The 20,359-nt window shown below is 35.3% G+C and overlaps 4 protein-coding genes across 7 annotated transcripts in view; 2 read left to right on the top strand and 2 right to left on the bottom strand.

The window, feature by feature from the left end:
• The window catches only part of LOC123872955 (alpha-actinin, sarcomeric), a 52,002-nt gene extending 49,365 nt beyond the window's left edge, over positions 1-2,637 (top strand). For all 3 annotated transcript variants that reach the window (XM_045917575.1, XM_045917574.1, XM_045917576.1), the window contains 3 exons: positions 182-288; positions 594-752; positions 1,686-2,637. In XM_045917575.1, coding sequence (XP_045773531.1) covers positions 182-288; positions 594-752 — 266 coding nt within the window. In that variant the 3' untranslated portion in view covers positions 1,686-2,637. The remainder of the gene's footprint in view (positions 1-181; positions 289-593; positions 753-1,685) is intronic.
• On the bottom strand, positions 2,629-5,333 carry LOC123872972 (uncharacterized monothiol glutaredoxin ycf64-like). Its single transcript, XM_045917600.1, has 2 exons — positions 4,944-5,333; positions 2,629-4,372 (listed from the first exon to the last, which is right to left on the bottom strand). The coding sequence occupies exons 1-2, from the start codon at positions 5,197-5,199 to the stop codon at positions 4,188-4,190; spliced, it is 441 nt and encodes a 146-aa protein (XP_045773556.1). The 5' UTR covers positions 5,200-5,333; the 3' UTR covers positions 2,629-4,187.
• A 566-nt stretch (positions 5,334-5,899) lies between these two features.
• Positions 5,900-7,997, top strand: LOC123872963 (serine/threonine-protein phosphatase 4 regulatory subunit 2). Of its 2 annotated transcripts, none has more exons than XM_045917587.1 (2): positions 5,900-7,526; positions 7,572-7,997. In XM_045917587.1, the coding sequence occupies exon 1, from the start codon at positions 5,985-5,987 to the stop codon at positions 7,437-7,439; it is 1,455 nt and encodes a 484-aa protein (XP_045773543.1). In that variant the 5' UTR covers positions 5,900-5,984; the 3' UTR covers positions 7,440-7,526; positions 7,572-7,997. The 2 variants fall into 2 exon arrangements, with proteins under 2 accessions (XP_045773543.1, XP_045773544.1); XM_045917588.1 differs by having other exon boundaries at positions 5,900-7,529; positions 7,575-7,997.
• A 543-nt stretch (positions 7,998-8,540) lies between these two features.
• LOC123872958 (probable 4-coumarate--CoA ligase 1) lies at positions 8,541-20,046 on the bottom strand. The gene is made up of 9 exons (XM_045917581.1): positions 19,672-20,046; positions 15,237-15,447; positions 13,587-13,733; positions 12,629-12,829; positions 12,275-12,383; positions 11,544-11,770; positions 10,919-11,097; positions 10,082-10,237; positions 8,541-9,617 (listed from the first exon to the last, which is right to left on the bottom strand). The coding sequence occupies exons 1-9, from the start codon at positions 20,029-20,031 to the stop codon at positions 9,336-9,338; spliced, it is 1,872 nt and encodes a 623-aa protein (XP_045773537.1). The 5' UTR covers positions 20,032-20,046; the 3' UTR covers positions 8,541-9,335.
• Between the last annotated feature and the right edge of the window lie 313 nt (positions 20,047-20,359).

Genomic DNA, 20,359 nt, shown 5'->3' with positions numbered 1-20,359 from the left:
TGTGTGGTATAAATTCCAAGGTCCAACTGATATCTAACAAAATTGGAAATTAAAATAGTTGCCTAACCTAGTTATGGACATCGTTTATCACAGACGATAAGCTACGTCAATTTCATGCCAGATTCTAGCCATTGCCTTAGCCATAGGGTCAGCCAGTAAATTGACTATTTTTATTTTTCAGGCTATGTATCATTCGATGCGTTCCTAGACTTCATGACGAGGGAATCCACAGACACAGACACTGCTGAACAAGTCATCGACAGCTTTAGGATTTTGGCTGGTGACAAGGTATTATACTTTAGTATTTAAAAAAAATTATGACTTTTGAGTGTTTTAGGGTAGAAGTGCAATTTTGCGACTGTTTTTTCGTGTCTGTGAAAGTCAGGTTGTTGTTGTTGCTTCTCGATCGGTTATTTTTCTGACAATTGGACAATGACATTTGGTTTCACTGGCAATAAATCAAAAGTTCCTTTCCACTAAATCGATTAAACATAAAAAAACTGATGATAGATGTTTCTAATCTACCCGTATAGGGTAAATGTATGCTCTGGATTGGATGATAAACTATAAGTAAATAATTTGATTGTTTTCAGCCGTACATAACAGCGGACGAACTGAGGCGCGAGCTGCCGCCTGACCAGGCAGAATACTGCGTGGCGCGCATGCCGCCCTACCGCGGGCCTAACGCGCCACCGCACGCGCTCGACTACATGGCCTTCTCCACCGCACTCTACGGCGAGACCGACCTCTAGGTATACATACTACAGCCGTAGATTATGACAGTACCGTGGGGAGTACAATGCACGGTTGGCCTCAGAATTAGAGTAGCAGTTCCGCGAAACTATTGCATCAAAAACCTGTCGCACTTATGACTTTTTCTATACACACGCCACACACACCTAATGCATGTGCATAATCGTCATTAAAGTGCTAAATGACTTACGGTCTTTGACTGTACATGCCATTTTTTTCAGTCCCTTGTTTGTCCCATTGCGGTGCATTGATTTGTCATTCAACCTTCCAGTTCACAAGCTCTAAGACTAGTACAACCATATTATATCCATGTGCAGACACATCCCTGTATGTCTTCTAAAGTCTATTATGTGGCTTTAACTGTAAGTACAAACTACTTAACTTTGCAAGGGCTACCACATTATTAAAATAATGAGAAAAGAGTTGAGATTTTTAAATCATTTCATTTTTAAATGATTTTTAGATATCTAATTCTGATAAAAATTAAGAAACTATGGTCCACTACTAAAACAATGTACTGAAATTCTATACCATTTATATAGTTACTTTGAAATGTTGCACTTTGTCCAATAGCTACCTACAGATTCAATATATTTATGTGACCATAAAGGTTTATTTCTAGCTTTCTTATTGATTGGAATTTGGCATCTCTCCAGCGCAACTATTTTTTTCGCATACTTATTTAAAATATAATGTGATTTGTTCCTTCACCTAAAAACCATGTGACAAATTGTCAAAGGTCAAGGAAATAATATTCTACTGTATGTTGATCTCTAAGTAAATGTAGAGACTAGAGAGGTCTAAAAAGCTACCCTTTTTAAAATGTTCCTTGAAGACAAAGATGCCACTATAAAAACTTGTCGATTTGGGTTAGTTTGAGGTTGTCTGCAAGTGAATTAGTCCTAGAGTTTAATCTTATCGTGTTTCTTCAGATACAGGTCTTAACATCAGAAATCGTCTGAAAATCCCTGTTGGAGGGGGAATCATCTCAACATGACTTAGAGAAGATCTTGGCTGAGTCGCCCAGCTGAAACCAACATGGCGGACCATGCAGTATCGACGTTGTAACACAAAAATTATTTCCCTTAATTTGACCTCCTCATATCTCGCCCTAAATTGGTCAAATTAAAAGCAAGCAATTTTTGTGGAAAAAGTGTTAGTCTATAAAAACAGTTCTGTATTAAAAAATGTGCAATGTTAAAACCAAAAACGCCATTAACTTTCCTACCATGAAGTTCTTCTCCCTATTTACTTACTTTTGGCTCAAATCAGAAGGAAAATCTGTATTTTAACTATACTATTTATATATATTAGTGTTAGGTATTTTTATCTTTTGTATGAAAACTATCAGGGAAGTCACAAAACAATTATTTGTAAGTTAAAGATGGTGCTAATGTTAGGCTTGACTAATGTGTGACACCAAAATAAGACTCATTCACATTGTACGAATGTTTTTGTTATATTTTATTTATTTATAAGCAAACATTATTTATATTAGTTTGACTTTTTTTTAATGACTGCCACTAGTAATTATTATACTTTGTTGGTAGGTACCTTTTAACATTATGTAAGTGATTATTGAATTTGATAAAAGTTGCAGGGAAGTGACACAAATTATTTATTTATCATAGATCGCCATAACTTGCCTGCATCTATTTATTTATTTGAAAATCATTTTGTTATGATAATCGTTTGTGAGAGTATTTTGGTTCGAGTACTCAAAATAAATGATCTGCCATATTTTTTTGTCTTTTAATGACTGTGTTGTTAATCCAACCATTTATATTGAGGAAGCAGTGGTATGTAGATTAAGAATGAATTATGTGCCCAAAAAGTATACTAACTCGAATGTACAGCTAATTTAATAAAGAGCTCTTAAACAAATCTTTCTTTTATTTAATATTCAAAAAGTATAATACATTATAGCACCTAATAAACAGATAGGTGCACAATAATTTACGATATATAAATATATTATGGTGTTTTTCTATTAGCAACATTACATATATTCAGATTGTATTGTACATAGCTGATATTTGACTAATTATCATAAATAATATTCATATTATAATAATATATTATATTATAGGTGTACACATCATAGGTTATGGAGATTTACAAAATATGATGAATGAAGAGTCCTATAACATTACACTATCAAAACATCACCATTCATCAGTCATAACACTTAAAACAGATTTTGCTAAGGTTTCGCTTCTAACTTAGGAACAACTCTTCTACTTATGTCCAGTTGTACAATATTATGACAGGCAATTAAAATTACAGTTACCAGCTCACTTTAGTTTTTATTGATGTAAAAGGTATAACCATAACTGTACTGTAACTTTAACTGTCTATCATGTAACTGGTTCTAATAAAACTAACAGTGACTCACTGACAAACAACACAGCTTAAGCTGGGGAGTCTAGAAGCATGAAGTTTTGCAAAGCAGTTCCGTAAATGACCTAGGTCAGCACTAAGAATGTTTAAAAATTCATCCCCTAAGGTTCAATTCATGCGCCTAAATTGGCAGATTGTGATATTTTTTTGTAGTGGAGATACAGATCCATACAGTAATTATATTATTTTGCTTTGATTAGCTGTCTATATGAATCAATCCTAAAGAAAATGACATGAAATTCCAACATGGCTAGTCAAGTATAAAATTAATTAGGCAAGGAAGCAACAAATAAAATACGTCATAGAATCTCCAGAATGGACTTGTCCTAATCCTAAATGTACAACCAACAAAAATCTACAAACTACAGAACCCTAACAAGCAAGTTACAAGTATTACAACAGATCTGTAGATACACTGTTGTTTGAGTATGATGCAACTGTGTATTGTATGCTTTAGACTTTACGAGTATGTTACACTCATGTAAAGTATTGCAAATACATTACTATAACAGTGAGTATAGCATTTTTTTTTAATTACTTATTTTCTTTATTCTTGAGAATCTTTTTTTCAGATACAAGTTAGCCCCTTACTGCTATCTCACCTGGTGGCAAGTGATGATGCAGTCTAAGATGGAAGCGGGCTAACCTGGAAGAAGTATAGCAGTTTTTATTGAACCCCTTTGATTTCTACACAGCATTGTACCAGAAAGCTAAATTGTTCTCTTACACAATTTTCTTTATATATCTCGAATCTCTGATTTACACAATATCATAAAAATTCAAGTGTATAAAAGCCAAATACCTCTGGATTGATTTTCCAAATGTGAGACCTAGAAATCTGGATTCCATAATTGAGCTACAGAACTTTAATTAATAGTTCTATCTCACTTTTATAAGTTCAGGAGTTTTGAATTCCAGCTATTAAGAGTATAATAATTATTAGGATTGCTGCTACTTAGTACTTGCTATGTTGTAAACAAAAGTAATTGTACTGTGTATCTACTTATCAAAAAATTAAAATAACTATGTACTCGTTACTTGCTGCTTTCTTTTTTGGCTTCGTCTGCTGTTAACAATGCACTTTTGATTCCAACTTTCTTCAACTCCTCGACAAGTTCTCCAGACTGGTGCATCTGCAGCATGATGTCGCAGCCACCAACAAATTCTCCATTGATAAAAACTTGTGGGATTGTTGGCCAGTTTGAATACTCTTTGATACCTGGAAATAAATATATATGCACACTATATATTTAGTCTTGATAAAGGTCTTAATGGTGAACAATATCACTTTATAGATTTATTTAAGTACTAGATGATGCTTGTGACTTTGGAAGTAGTTTTATTTTCTTGTCTGAATTGATTTTCTATGATAAAATGTCTATGTTTGTCTCCAGAGTGCAAGCTGTCTCTATACCAAACAGTTTATGTCTGTGATGTTATCCATGTGGATTTAGGTTTCTTTAAGAATTTAGGTTTCATGGGAACTCTTTGATTTTCCAGGGCATAAAGTAGCCTGTGATCTTTCCTGTATCTGTGTACTTATATCTGTAGGTGTCAAATTTTGAGAAAAACAATTAAATAGACTGTGTAAAGGGAGCAGACAGAGAGCTAGATTTTACAAGGGTTAACTTTTGAAAAGGTAGGTACAAGTTCTCAATATTATCACAATATAACTAAAAAATGTTATAATATTTAATAACAATGCTATTAATTAGAAGCATGTTTTATTATTGGCTGTTGACCACCAAATAATTACATAATTGGGTGGAAGGGTAAATAAAAGGACCAACCTTGTCGGAGATTCTCGTCGGCCAAAACATCATGACTTTCATATGGTACGGCATGCATTCTCATTATTTGAACAACTGCGTTGCTGAAACCACATCTTGGGGCGTCGGGAACACCCTTCATAAAAACGACTACTTTGTTGTTTTTTACCATTTTATCAATTTTATCGTTGATCGGCACATCCGCAAATAAACGAGAAGATAACTTGAATGTGTGGTTACAAATTGGCAAAACGTTTCTTCTTAATATTGAATTCATTGTCACGTATATAGTGAGGATGTAATTGTTAAATAATTTCACAAATTTTTGAAAAATTTATGACGAAATAAAACAAAATTTCACTTTTTCTGGTTTTTTCGTGCTTCAAATCTAGATTCTAGTGTCAGACAACTGTCATTTGTCAATGTCGTCAAATGTGCTGTCAATACCAATTATTCTTTTCACAGACGAAAAAATGTACTTTGAGGTTATAGACAGTGGATGCTATATTTCAGGGATGGCCTTGGCTGCACTTGAAATACCCCACGAAATATTAGTTTATTGTCAAAGTTGCAGTTGTTGAGCACAGACCACGAGGTTGAGGACTATTGACCATCGAGATTATAAACACTACGAAACACTATAAACGGGGACTTCGTCTGCGATGGCGTTTGCTGGCGCGCGTGCTGTGCTTGTTTGGAGTGTTATTTTTTTGTTAAGAGTGGCTGGTTTTTGTGTTAGTTGGTGTTTTTTGGTGGTGGAACTGACTGGGAAGCGCTCTAAAGGGGTGCTGCGCGTATGTCGGCGGGCGCCGGCGCAGACGGAGTCCATACTTGTATAAATTCAATAACTTGAAAATATCACAAACTTGACATTGGCTAATCAGAGTAAAGCCAGATTTAAAGAAAAAAAAACACTATAAACATAAGCATGACATTCTTTTGTTTCTGGTCGGTGCATGACATTGACAGTTGACTGACAGCAATTTTTTTTGTCTTTGGTAACCTACTAAAACATTGTTGGGTGAATTATTCGTAATTTTTTATTTATTAAAACAATTCGTAATGGAAAACGCCGAAGAAGTATTTCATTTTCTAGAAGAGTTCTCAAAACGTAAGCCAAAAACTATTCCACAAGAACTGAACGAGTATTTAGCGTATGTTGCGCGTACCGGGGACCCCGTGTATCAGTGGTCCATTGTGAAGAGTTTGTTCAAAGAAAAGCTCCTCAACGTAATTACCGACTTCTACGAAACGAACCCAGGTATTGAAATTCCTCCGTATCCTAACGTAGACCCTTTTAATTACGATACAATGAAAAATAGCTTGATAGAAAAACTGGATTCTTTTCATTCAGCTCCGTTTACAGTTCAAAGAATTTGTGAACTGCTTACTTACCCGCGAAAGCAGTATAATCGCATTGATAAATTTATGAGGGCTATAGAAAAGAATATATTAGTTGTAAGTACTAGAGAACCCGGGCATCAGCGTCATCCTGAGCCAGAAAATGGCGAACCCATGGAACCAATCGTCAATGGTTCCGATAATAATTCAGAGTACAATGTTGATGTGGAAATGGAAGATATGTCTTGGAAAGATAGCTCTGACTCACGAGTGAACTCTGAACCACAACCAAGTTCATCTGATGCACACATTTCTGTAGATGATTTGGAAGCACGGCTTCATTCTAAACAGGAAAGCTCTATGGACACCCAAACCAAAGTTTCACCACAATATGAGTCAGTTACACCGCCAGAATTGAACCTCAATGACAGTCCCGATGATTCAATTCACCAAATTAAAGAAATACCACTCACAGCTGTAGCATCAACAAGTAGTGAAGATGCTACAAATAATAATAGCACACCAATAGTTGAAGAACCTACAGAGACCAAAATTGATGTAGAAATGAAGTGTGATGAACCAAGTGTAAGTGTAAGTGAACCGATGGTCATCCCAGAAATAAAGGTGGACGATGCTGAAATGACAGAGCTAAAGTTAAGAGAACAATCAAAGACAGACCCATTAGAAGAAGACATAAAGAATCAAAACATTGAAACACCACTTAGTACACTCAGCCATGTCTCGACTGATGAAAGTAGCTCCGATTCAACCAGTAAAGAAGAAGTTGAGTCTAAGCACATTTCAGAAGTGTCATCAAGTGAAGAAAGCTCTTCATCTAGTGACAATACAGATGGCAACAGTAACTCACCTAAGGTTGATCATGTAGAGGTTCAAGAAGAACCAGTCCCCGATAAAACACCAATAGAAACTCCCGAACCTACGGAGGTCCAAACGCAAGAACAAGCTCCTCCAGTTATTGAAGAAACTAAAACTTCCCCTGTTAAAATCCAGTCTGATAATTATTCAATTTCTGATGTTCAGTCTGAACTGCCACAAGTTCCTATTGAAGAGAAAACAGAAGAAATACCCATTCAAGAAACTGACAAGAAAGAAAGTGAGGATCAAGGTACACAAGAAGAAAATTCTGCACCACCTGTTGAAAATGCAGAAGCTTAGTTTTTTGTAACAATTGTTTGAGGACTCACTTTGTAGATTGTAGAATATCTACCATTTCATAGGTAAGCATCACTTATTTAGGATATTATTGAATACTGTCTTTAAATGGCCTATCTATGTTTCTATTCCTTAATTTAAGATTTTTCACTTTCTGTGCTTTAGGTTTACTCAAGTTGTATTTCTAATTAGCATCCAGATTCAAATTAGCATTTTCAAATCTCTAAAATAAATTCTTAAATGGTATAAATTGAAAACTTTATATAATATCAAAATAACCTAAATCTAATACAACATCCAAATCTAATATCCGAACCAGATAGGTACTAATATTTTGTGCACTGGTTGGTTAAAGCTGAAAATAATAATTTAAGGGTAGTAAAATAAAACAATAAATAGCAATCAGTTTACGTGTAAGTTCCAGATTACTCAAAGATGTCAAATTCATTTTCTCTTTCTTAATTGGCAAATATGATTAGTACTTTATAATATCTTGAATCTGGATAATGGAAATTAGCAAAATCCTAATTGTATTTTTGTAATAAATTTAAGTAATATGAACCTATACTTTTATTCACCATAAGCAATTTCCTCTTCCTCCTGTGTGTAACCTTTCACATAAACTACTAGGTATGCTATGAGCAAATTATTTGAATAATAATAATTAATGTCATAAGCAACCCATAGTGTGGGCAGGTCTTATGCATTAAGCCAGCAATGCAGTGGTGATTCTTCTATAGTAAAATTTTTAACTAAACAACATTTTTGAAATCTCCAATGCTGCCAGATTGTTATGAAAAATGTATATTCATGTAAATCATGCTTCCCTGTCCACTTTTTCTTTCTTTTTATTTATATTGTTACAACTTTCTGGTACAAATAAAAATAAATAAATAAATCATATCCTAAAACCCTCTTTTAAAGCACTAGTATACCAATCTTACGCACTTCTAGATACTTTTTTATTTAAGTAATTATTTTCTAGTTTTATAATGCTTGCTAAAAAGGAAAAATAAAGAAGTAGGTAGTAAGATAAGTTTGAAAATAATATAAGCACATTTTCTTTTTTTAACACTAAGGCTTTAGTTTAATAAAAAACCTTCATTTATTAAAATATAGTTTATTTTAAAAAAAACAAAACCATACTTACCTATAAGTAAAACTGCAGTAGGTATTCTACAAAACTTTACAACTAAAACATTTTTAAGATTTTTTTTAAACTACCCTAATTTTATAAGTACACACACCTCATAAAAATATTGCATCTATTTATAGTATATTATGTACAGTAAATAACTACATTACTAAAATATCAGTCTAAATACTATTATACTTCTTGGTAAAAATATTCAAAGAAATTTTAACAAGTGTAAATCATTGTTTACATACAAATACACCATTAAGTAGGTAATAAATTATGCTAAAAGAATTTAACAAACTTATAAATAATCACTCATTATTTTGTACTATTCTTTAAAGTTTGTATTATTAATTTTGAGGTTCCCACAGTAATTAGTATTGCCAGTTAATTCTTTAACAGCTAAAACTAAAACCTAATTTATCTGTAAAAGTTACTTAGCACCAGTGTTTAGTAGTAACATCAAATTTATTTATATTTTGATTAAACTAACAATAATTAATTTGTTTAGCACTGTTGTTATTTTTCAAATTCACTGTTACTGTTACAATACCTAAGTAACTAATCAACAGATTGCCGAATAATAATATTAATTTCGTTGTTTGATCCATAAAAGTATGCTATACATAATAAAAATATAACTATTTAAGTAATTTTTATCTACTATCTTTTATCCACTTTGCCTAGTTAAGCAATAACAAAATAAAAAAATATTTACAGAATATTTAGTTAGTTACTATTTAAACATATAAATTTTTCCTCTATTTGCCACCTAATACTTTTAGTTCGTTACGCATTATTTTTCCCGCCACATTGCGCGGTATCGACTTTATGAAGACCACACCGCCTTCGAGATGCTTGTATTTTGTCAGTTTCTGAGCGACGAGATCGTAAACTTGTTTCTCTGTAAGCTTAGTGTTCGGTTTCAGAACAACAAACGCCTTAGGGACTTCCCCCGCAAGGGAGTGAGGCATCCCCACAACAGCGACATCTGCCACTTCAGGCATTTCCATAATCACGCTTTCGATCTCAGTTGGTGATACCTGAAAGTTAACATTAATTCCAAATCAATACATTTCTCGATTAATTTAATCTACCTAGATTACTCTCAATTTTAGACCTGTTTGATCTGATATTGAAACGCCAAAACTATTCTTGAAAATCGATAACAAGTAATTTAAAAAGTTTAACAAACCCTGACTACAGTCTCCACTGTAGGAATTTTATGTATTATTGTAGGAATTTTATGTGCCCAGTGACACTCATGCCATCAAGACAAATCTAATCAGTAATCACGTATCATTTATCAAAATCGGTTAAGCCGTTAAGTAGCTACGAGCGGACATAGGAACGGACATGCATACAGGTCAAAGATAACCCTCCTTTACAAAAGTTGCCAATAGCAAAATTCTTATAAAAGTCCGTTACAGGATACATTATACTTAATAATACAAACAGTACTAGTACACTTTTGAATTTCTTGAATCAAATAATCCAATTATCGTACCTGGTTACCCTTGACCTTGATAAGCTCCTTAGTGCGATCAACGATATAGAAGTAGTGATCTTCGTCATAGTAAGCCACGTCTCCAGTGTGTAACCAACCTTCGCTGTCTACTGTTTCTTTGGTAGCTTGCTCATTGTTCCAGTAGCCTTTCATGACCTGCAATATTCGAAAGTATAAATTATATCTTACAGTTACAAACCAAGCAGCGAAAGCGAAATTATGGGCGTTGCTGAAGGATACCTACTGAACCAAATGATCGTCTTCGTTGTTTTCAGCGAATGAAGCGAATTGAAGGGCAGAGCCAGAAGATTTATGACAGGGGAGTATTATGGAAACGTTTCAATTTGTGTTTAGGTACTTAGTTGTTATATAAATATAATAAAGTCCATTTATTTACATAGTTTTCGTAATTTATCGAAAATCCGGCGGATATCGAGACTGTCTGGTTTATTCATCGGTATAATAAAGTTTGTAGCTGTCGTATATTCGTTAGGTGCCTGGTGCACTTCGACCGCTCGTTGTACCAGATCTCTCTTTCCACGCACATGCAAACTGTGGAACCAACTACCTTCGGCGGTGTTCCCATTAGATTTCAACATGGGGTCATTCAAGGGGCGGCTCAACAAATTCCTAACAGCATTGGCAGTTTCTTTGGTGCTGCAAATGTTTATGGGCGGCGGTAACCACTTAACATCAGGTAACCCGCCTGCTTGTTTCCTGGCTATTTTTATTTAGAAAAAAACCTCAAATGTTTCCAAACTTCTAAACAGGTGATGTTTCAATAGAATGCTATTTAGATGTCCTTTTCTAAACATTTTATTACGAGCAATGCTTTACCTGCGGTCCTCTGAGTAAAAGCTCTCCAGATTGGTGTGGCCCCAGGGCTTCACCTGTTGTTAACGACAGGACCCGCGCCTGCGTCGACGGCACCAGCTGTCCAACGGACCCCACTTTACCATACGGATAGATATATGGTGTCATTAGAGTTACGGGAGAGCTTTCCGTCATACCGTAACCTGAAACACGAACGTTTCTTCGATGAATGTGAGATATTTAATATTAAAGCATACATTATGCGAGGTTAATATAACATTTATTATAGCGACTGACGTGATCCTATTATTATTATTGATAGGTACATTTCACTAAACATCACTGAGGTATTTTATGTAAGTAGGTACTAATATATTTTGACGAGGCCATATCTACTCGTAGCAGCGGATTATTGAAGTCACCAGTTTTTTCAAAGGTCCATTAAAAGATTGGAGTGGTCCCACAATATTTTCGCAACTCATTTCTAATTATTTCATCTTGAGTCAGGACTGCAGTTGGTGAAGGTTCAGTGAAGCTAGTAGTCTTATAATTTTTTTTCTTAGGTTTCAGAAAATATGTGTTACCTACGTAACTTTTTCAAAAATTCAAATGACGCTAAAAACCTTTGTATTTCAATAAAGAACCAAACCTTGAAGCAGCTTAATCTGGTCTTTAGTTTTTTCGCACTTTAGCAAAAACTTCTCCAGCATACTGTCAGTTGTGGGAGCTGCGCCCACCATGATAGTTTCCACTGACTGCAAATGCTCCTTCTTGACCATCGGGTGTGTGGCCATGAACGCCAGTAATGATGGCACCACGAACAGTGTGGTTGGCTCGTACTCCATCAAACAATTAATGTAATCATCTGGCGTGAATCTGAAAGGAGAAATTTATGAGTAGGAAATATTATGTTTTAATTTGCCATGATAGCTAGGTACCGATAAAAAGCACACGGAATGGAAACCCATAGAATGGCAAACAATATCTTAGCTATCCTTAGGAAAAAAATCGTGGAAGGGCTAAATCAAAATTGATAATTAGAGAAAGACTCATTGAAAAACTTTAGTGATAAAAGTCGTGTAGGTATTATTCTAACTGTATCGCCTTTTTTTAATATTGGCCATGCTAATCATGACTAATACTCCCCTTTCCTTCCAATTAAGCGTAAAGCTTGTGCCAGGAGTGGATTCGACAATAGTGCAACGGGTGGGGTTTAAACCGTCGACCTTACGGAATTCAGTCCGCCCCTCAACCGTTGAGCTATCGAGGCTCTGAAAGGCCTTTGTTCAAAGGATTCCAAAATTAAATGATATGCCGGCAAGGATACCACTGAGATGTAATTAGTTTTCAAGATGTAAAATAGGAATAAGTATATCTTACTTTGGTATGGAAACAATGTGGTATCCCAAAACGAGGTTGTAGTTCAAAATCCCATTGAAACCATAGATGTGGAAAAATGGGGGAACCGTAAGAACTACGTCTCCTTTACCTGTAAAAATACATTTTAAGTCAATTAATCCAGTAGAAGAAATACTTAATTTCACACAAAAAATGTACCTAGGTAGGTAGTTAGGTACAATGTTAGAAGTAGGTACTTAGATGGAAAACATTAATTCGTGTAATTGCAATGGAGCTTTTGGTGACTCAAAAAGTATACAGGGTGTAATTATTAATCTAGGTACCTACACAAAATCCAATGCCAATAACCTCAATAAATAAATTGCCTTATCTTACCTTTTTCACCTTCATACTTCATCATCTTGGGCGCTTGCACTTGCTTCAAATTTGATACTAAATTTTTATGAGTTAACATGACTCCTTTGGGCATGCCCGTAGTTCCGCTAGAGTAGGGGATCAGGCAGACGTCGTCACAGTTCAATGTCGGCAGATCAGCTTTATGATCGGCCATTAGGAGTGATCGCAGGCCAAAAATCCCTAGAAAAGATAGAAAAAAATCATATATATATAGTCTAGTCGAAGCTGGAAAGAAATCTATACTAATATTATAAAGAGGAAACCTTTGTATTTTTGTATTTTTGTATGTTTGTATTGAATAGGCTCAAAAACTACTGGACCGATTTCAAAATTTCTTTTACCATTACTTAGAGGGATTCTTCCGAATCCGTATAGGCTATATTTTATCCCGGAAAATAGATAGGATTTTTCGTGGTAGTGAAAATTGTGGAGTAAGGCGTCGAAAAAACTGCCGTACGTTAACGATTCTCGCGAACGCTGCCTAAATAGTTAGAGATGTATGGTTGACTTCTATAGAAAAGTTGTAGAACTCAATAATGCCTACAAAAAAGTCCGCGATAGTATAAACCAAACATTTATATTTTAGCCATTATAACCACTTTTCCATAGAATAAAAGTAATTAAAATTATTAGCCTATGTTTATTGATCATAATATTATCGTCATCGAAAATCAGGCACAGAACTAACTAGGCAGGTAGGTACTATTTTTTCATCAGGATAATATTAAAGTTTTATCGCGCCACTCACTAAGAGCTAGGTAGGTACGCTAGACATTTAATTTTATTATGAAGATGGAATACCTACTCAATTTTTATCCTGATATGCGTTCACCCAAGAATTGAACTGAGGTAGGGGATGCCTTTTTATTTTTGATCCTTTTTATCAAATAAAAGAGCCTCTCAGGACGCAAAACTATATGTAGGTATACTTATTTACCTTTGACCTTGTCGTCCTCTCCTCCGACCCAAATAGTTCCCTTATAATCCTCGAGCTTTTTGCTCACTTCCATCGCGACAGGCATGAACATCTCGATGGTGGCAATCGCCTTCACATTGCAATCAGTGAATTGGCGACCCACCTCGTCTGCAATTAAATTTATTTATTTATGTTTAAAAAATCTTGTTGAAGTTAGTGTTGCGATTGGTCTCCACAAACAAGTGGCACTATACGAACCACATACCCAGATTTGACAAAAAAGTCGCATGCAAAGAGTCGGCCAATAGAAATAGAAAAGTAGTAACGGCATTAGAAATACCATTCGCAGAGGCGCTATATTTTTCAACTTTCGTGACGTAAAATAATTATAGTTAATGTTAGATTTTGTTTTGGGGAATAATAACTAGGGTAGGTAGCAGGTACTCAATTTTTTTTTATTTTGCGAGAGCGTTACTACTTAATCTCTAATTACATGCATAATAATTGGTTATGTAAAATTACTATAATTACATAAGTAAAGCAGATGAATATATACATATATGGGTCAATAAGTTATCATATTAATACGAGATTTAGACACGGAAATCGTAGTGGATCGTACTATTTTATCTGTATGCACTGCAGTTATTATGTCTACAGTTCTTAAACTGTAGGTAAGTAACTACCCATACCTAATTACCTATTAGTCATAACATAAGCAATTTATACCTACACGTACCTACCTACTAATAAAAATTTAAGATTTGCGGGACCCTCCATTCATATTTCAAATATTTCTAAAAATTAAATTACGTCTGCCTGCCTAAGCAAAACCTACTTATCTACTTACTTTGTAACTTAGATACTTACCTAAAGGTGCCTAAAATCTTTGAAAATGTTGATATAGTAGACGTAGGTAAATGCTTAAATGCCTGTTTTCTTCTGGTCCTCCGTGGTCATTCTCATATTATAAATGATATTTTTAGTTTTTACAAGTACCTAGTTACCTAACTATACATACTTATAATATATTTATGGGCAATAAAAGCCAAGGCATATAATTTATGTCTAGATAGGTACCAGAAGGTTTTACATTGTAAGATGTCAATATCAAGAAAGTAAAGAGCAATGATCTCGTAGTTAAAACACGAAGACCCTCAGCAAGAGATCATGAGTTCGAATTTTGAATGCTCTACCACCTATACAACGTTTGACAGCTAGTGTCCATTACCATCAGGGCAATCACCTCAGATTTGTTATGAGCATGACTCTCTCGCTATTGGCTAAACTGCAGTCGCAGCAAGAATATCATAAATTCAGCCAATTGCAACTGTCGCAACATCATGATCACAACTACCGTGTGGACCCCACTGGATAGATACTTGAGATTTCTATAAAAATGTACCTACCTACAGTAGGTAATTGGTGTCACGTAAAAAGACCTCTGGACTACAGTATCTAGAGGGAACGAGTCTGGTGCATGGTGGGTAAAATGGCTGTACCTACCTACTTTCCTATAACGCGTGAAACGAATAAACAAATCCGCGACGGATTCCACCGTCGCATTCCACTTCGTGCCACTAATATCGGCTCTCCCACTGCGCAGGTCCAGGATCAGAGTTCTTTTTATATGACGACATTGATTGGTAGGTTTATACATTTATTTCTCACCTGCAGTGTATAACGGGTTGGCGAAAGTAACCACCAGCCCGGCTTTCATGGCCCCGTGTATAAGTACCACGAACTCAGGGATGTTTGGAAGTATGAGTCCGATCCTCTCTCCAGGCTTCAGCTTCAACGGCCCCGCCAGGGCGTTGGCGCAACGCTCCACCATCATTTTGGTCATCGCATAATCGTACGACCGCCCCGTTGCACCGCATGTCTGTAATAACAATATCAGTAGGTACCTACAGTAAAACTCGATTAAGTGCGAGTCGGGTATGAATGAATCAGACTAATATTATAAAGGAGAAAGTTTGTGTGTGTGTGTGTGTGTGTGCGTGTGTGTGTGCGTGTGTGTGTGTGTGTGTATGTTTGTTACTCCTTCACGCAAAAACTACTGGACGGATTGGGCTGAAATTTAGAATGGAGATAGATTATACCCTGGTTAAGCACATAGGCTACTTTTTATCCCAGAAAATCAAAGAGTTCCCACGGGAATTTTAAAAAACCTACATCCACGCGAACGAAGTCGCGGGTATCAGCTAGTGAAAGAATAAATTAAAGCCAATGCCAAATTACCGTTTTCTAGTAACTAGGTAGATACTAGATAGAAAGTCTTTGAACTTAGCCGCGGATAAACGAACAGACAGACGGACATGGCGAAACTTTCTTCCTTTTTTACCTCGGAACCCTAAAAAGGTATCAACGACACACATTATTAGGTATTTACTGTTTACTTACGACAATTGTTTATCATCATCTAATTAGCATTTGAAAAAAATAAACGTTCATTTGTGTAATGGTCATACCAGCCCACATACGACCCTTTTGATCTTGATTCCAATTAGCTTCACTATTTATTTAAATGTACCCTACATTATATACATGCCTTTTGTCATCGATTGAACAGGAACCTACCTAGTTATCATAATGTGCAAATAGCCAGTAGGTAGGTACAATCATTGTTAGAAATTACGAAACTAATGAATACTAAACTGCAATTATTCTACTGATATGTCAGAAATAGAGAGCAAAATAAATCCCAACAGTAAAATTGTTAAATTACAAGCCTCGAGCTGAGGATCTCTTTTGAAGGGTTCCAATAGTTCCTTGAAGGGTACCCGAAGGTTGCCAATATGAGTCAGGACCCTATCATTTTACTAAGCCTCCGCTGACCGTCCATCTGTCAGCGAGTATCTCATGAACCGTAATACTCGTAGGTAGGTAGAGAGTTGAAATTTTACAGTGTGTAACACTTTTGGTTTTTTGTTATCTGATATACGGTAACTGCACATAGCTCTTTTCACGTAAGAAGACCGCTGACCTTGTACCTGCGCAGCAGCTGATTTACCTATTTAGTGACACGAGCCAAGAAGTGAAGCGCGATTGCAGGGCTGCCTATCCACGCATTTGCCTGTTCAATCAACTTTTTGTTTCATGGGCTGTACCTAGTTATACATTTTATACCTATCCATGCGCAGACATCTCCAGTCTCTAATGTCGCACAGCGCACCGATCCTTTTTCGAGAAACTAACATAACATAGATAAATAGTATATACGTAATATGTTATTACGGTTATTGACATGACAATGAAATACTTATAATGGGTGGTACAATACAAAAAATTAATAAACAAATGTAACGTAGGCAGCTAAACATTATTTGGCACGAGAATATTGACCGTTGGAGTTTGGCGCTTATTTATAGGTTTACCATAGACTAAACGAAAAAGACAGATGGAGATGGACACGGCAATCGGGGTATCAGGCCGAGGAATGCCCCGCACAGGGGCACGTCACCCGTGCTCTCCCTCACCGGATAAGCGCGCGGGCTGACGGGGCGCCCCTACTCCGATTGCCAAGTCGACCTGTCGCGAACTATACTAGAACTGTCACAGAAGGTTATGGGCACCTAATTACTATGATTAAAGTAGGAAACTACTTTAATAATAATAATTAATGTGCGGTAAAGGAGTGGACTGAAAACCGAAAGGTCGACGGTTCAAACCCCGCCCGTTGCACTATTGTCGTACCTACTCCTAGCACAAGCCTGACGCTTAGTTGGAGAGGAAAGGGGAATATTAGTCATTTAACATGGCTAATATTCTTTATAAAAAAAAAAAAAAATGATTACTGTGCAGTTATCAATGCACATTTGCATACGTAGGTATAATTTCTTATCAGCTCCTATCACTAGATATAACATTATTATCTACTATTCAATGGATGGGTGAGTAGCGACTAGCTAGCTATATACATACCTAGCTACCTACCTACTCGGTATCTACCTACCTAATTTTTCTAGGATGTAAGGTAACATCTCTATCTTATCACTATTTACTAATATTATGAAATAGGTAGGTATTAGATAGAAATATCTACCTCTTGCTAATATCAAGTTGGTTTGTTTGTGTTTATAATATACCAGATATTTAGCTATATAAGTTTCTAGGTAGGTTTTTAGGTAGGCATACCTAATAAAGCGATTAAAAATTATTTTATCTTCCATTCGTCACATGAATAAATATCCCTTCGTTTCAATGTTTCAATATACCTATCTAGTATCTATCAATCCTATAAAATATTGACCAGCTAAAGTCCCTATGGTAAATTGCATTCAAATCCGTTTAGTAATTTCATCGTGAAGCACGCACACTGACAGACAGATCGCCGGTTCCGCAATTTTTGATAGGTATGTAGGTATTCAAAAATTATTAAGAAATTTCATTGAAGTGTAGGTAAAAACACTATCATAAAAATGAAAATTCAAGTTAAATAAGTAATAACTCAATATTTAAAAAAACCCCGACACAAAAACCTCTATAAGAAAACTAGAAAAGAGCTGATAACTTTCAAACGGCTGAACCGATTTTCTTCGATTATAGCGAACACTCTCGATCACAAAAAACAAGTAAATTAAAATCGGTTCATTCGTTTAGGAGCTACGATGCCACAGACAGATCATACACAGATACACACGTCAAACTTATAACACCTCTCTTTTTGGGTCGGGGGTTAAAAATTAAATTAAATAAGTAAAAAAGCAATGTGTCATTTCTCCTTCAAAAAGCTGCATTGTAATGGGCCTTTGAAAGTAGTTTCAAAAACTGTAAAGGTCGCTACTAGATGGCACTTCAGTACTGAGTGAAAATTCATATATGTATATCTCGAACTTCGGCACTGTCAGCAAAGCAAACCGTGGTCTAGCGGTCGTTGTTGAGCGCGAATCCCAGAAACGCAGGTTCAAATCCAAAAAAAAAATATTTAGAAGTATACCTATAGTGAATAGTCGTAAGTTAGGTACTAAGTATACCTAAATACCTAGGTAGGAATAGTCGTTGCAAGGAAGTAATTAACTTAACCCCAGTGGGATGGCCTTGTACTTAGCGTAGGTTCTTCTAACGTACCTGTATTGGTTGTATAGATACGTTACTAGGTAGGTACCTACTTTTTACAACAGTTCATCGAATAATAAATACCTAACTAATCATTTTTAAACTCGTGTAAAATAAACCTTTGATTTCTCATATCAAAGAGGATACCTACAAATTACAAACACTAAGCCTATATACCTACCTACCTAGTATCTAATTTCCTTCAGGCCTTGGCAAACGAACAGTCAACAGTCCTATACCTATATCTATTAAATAATAGCGATGCAATAGCAATAATTATGCATGCTCAATAGAGACTATATAGGTAGGTACATAAAATCAGTGCTAGAGATAAAACTACAAACCATACTGCATTAACCATAAACCATTTAAATGCAACCAAATTCGAGTTTTACTGAAAAAAATATCAGTTTTAGTGCCAACTACAGGTATAGCCTTCACCTTCAGTAAGTATCTATTTATATTCTCCTATCACCGCCGGCGACTTCATCCGCGTGTTTATAGATTTTATCTGAACTTTGTACCCGTAACAATCATACAATTTACAGCATCTTTGCTGTAAACTCTGTCTTGATTATATCCGTAATTATCTACCTATATGTACATTATCTAGGGCTAGATATGTTAGATATAAGTAGATAGGTAGGTACTTAGGTACAAATCTCGTAAGATTACTTAAAATATAAAGGTACAGCCTGCTTGAATTTATTAATTTTTCATTTCTTATGAATATGTTTAAAAATTACATTATATAATATCATGTTCGTAATATTAAATTTTCATTTGTTTTAGATTTTAACTCATAGAATAACGTAGGGCTCAGAATCACCTTTTTTTTCGCGGGGAATTGATTAAGATTTAAATATTTTTGGAAAATGAATGAAAAAATTACCTAACTACCAACACAGTAAATTAATTATTCTATTATTCGGGTGAATTTTCGTTTAAGTAAAAAAAAAAAAAATTAAATATCGTTTATCTATAATTTAATGTAAACAGAACTTAAAAACTGTTGAATAGGTAATGTAACAAAGTAAAATAAACTTACCACACAAGGGGCGTCTGTCCACAAATCTATGTCTTTGAAAACATGCTCAAACATCGTTTCCTTTCCAACAGTTATTTCACCCCATGGCGAACTCAAAACATTTTGTTCCAATACTGTAGTGGCTGGTTTAGTAGCTAAACCACGACAAGAATTTCGTTCCACAAAAACTGATAGCGAGGTTTTTAATTTCTTCTGCTTTTTGTGCGGGGAAAAATTGTTTAAAATTTGGCGCGCAAAATTTCCGCGTATAATTTTCAAATGAGACATATTTTCCGGCGGAATGTGTGCCCGCGGAACGATGGCGCGTAAATGTTGATCAACGCCTGTAATGTTTTGGCGCGTCGACAAGCCCGTCGTCATAGGGCAAGGTCCATGCTCCTATCTACAAGTCTATGAAAAACTAAGGCATTTATTGTCTCGTGTATCGTTATCAATATTTATTAACTTGTCAGTCACTATCTACTTTTGTTTACAATTACGAAATCGTAACATCTTTACCTTATATTGTTTTAATAGAAGCATTAGTTATTATGAACGCCTCTAGCGCTGTCTATATAAAATATCCCTAATTTGATTCCCGGTTAGCTCAAAATAGATACTTCAATGCAACAGTACATAATTCGGTACCTATAGTATATATTATTTTTTTCAAAGTCCCAAGTTCGATTCTTAGTTGGTCTTCATTTAG

Source organism: Maniola jurtina, chromosome 16 (genome assembly GCF_905333055.1).
Source record: "Maniola jurtina chromosome 16, ilManJurt1.1, whole genome shotgun sequence".
In the NCBI taxonomy this organism is placed as follows: domain Eukaryota; kingdom Metazoa; phylum Arthropoda; class Insecta; order Lepidoptera; family Nymphalidae; genus Maniola; species Maniola jurtina.
The sequence above is the reverse complement of the archived record's forward strand: the minus strand, read 5'-3'. Positions and strand labels throughout refer to the sequence as shown.

Excerpts from the sequence above, each read along its gene's own strand:
- LOC123872963 (XM_045917587.1), top strand. The coding sequence starts at position 5,985 with ATGGAAAACGCCGAAGAAGTATTTCATTTTCTAGAAGAGTTCTCAAAA.
- LOC123872958 (XM_045917581.1), bottom strand. The coding sequence starts at position 20,031 with ATGACGACGGGCTTGTCGACGCGCCAAAACATTACAGGCGTTGATCAA. Across the intron at positions 13,734-15,236 it reads CAACCCGTTATACACTGCAG|ACGAGGTGGGTCGCCAATTC; the intron begins GTGAGAAATAAA and ends ATTTAATTGCAG. Across the intron at positions 12,830-13,586 it reads AGAGGACGACAAGGTCAAAG|GGATTTTTGGCCTGCGATCA; the intron begins GTAAATAAGTAT and ends TATCTTTTCTAG.
- LOC123872972 (XM_045917600.1), bottom strand. The coding sequence starts at position 5,199 with ATGAATTCAATATTAAGAAGAAACGTTTTGCCAATTTGTAACCACACA. Across the intron at positions 4,373-4,943 it reads CGACGAGAATCTCCGACAAG|GTATCAAAGAGTATTCAAAC; the intron begins GTTGGTCCTTTT and ends ATTTATTTCCAG.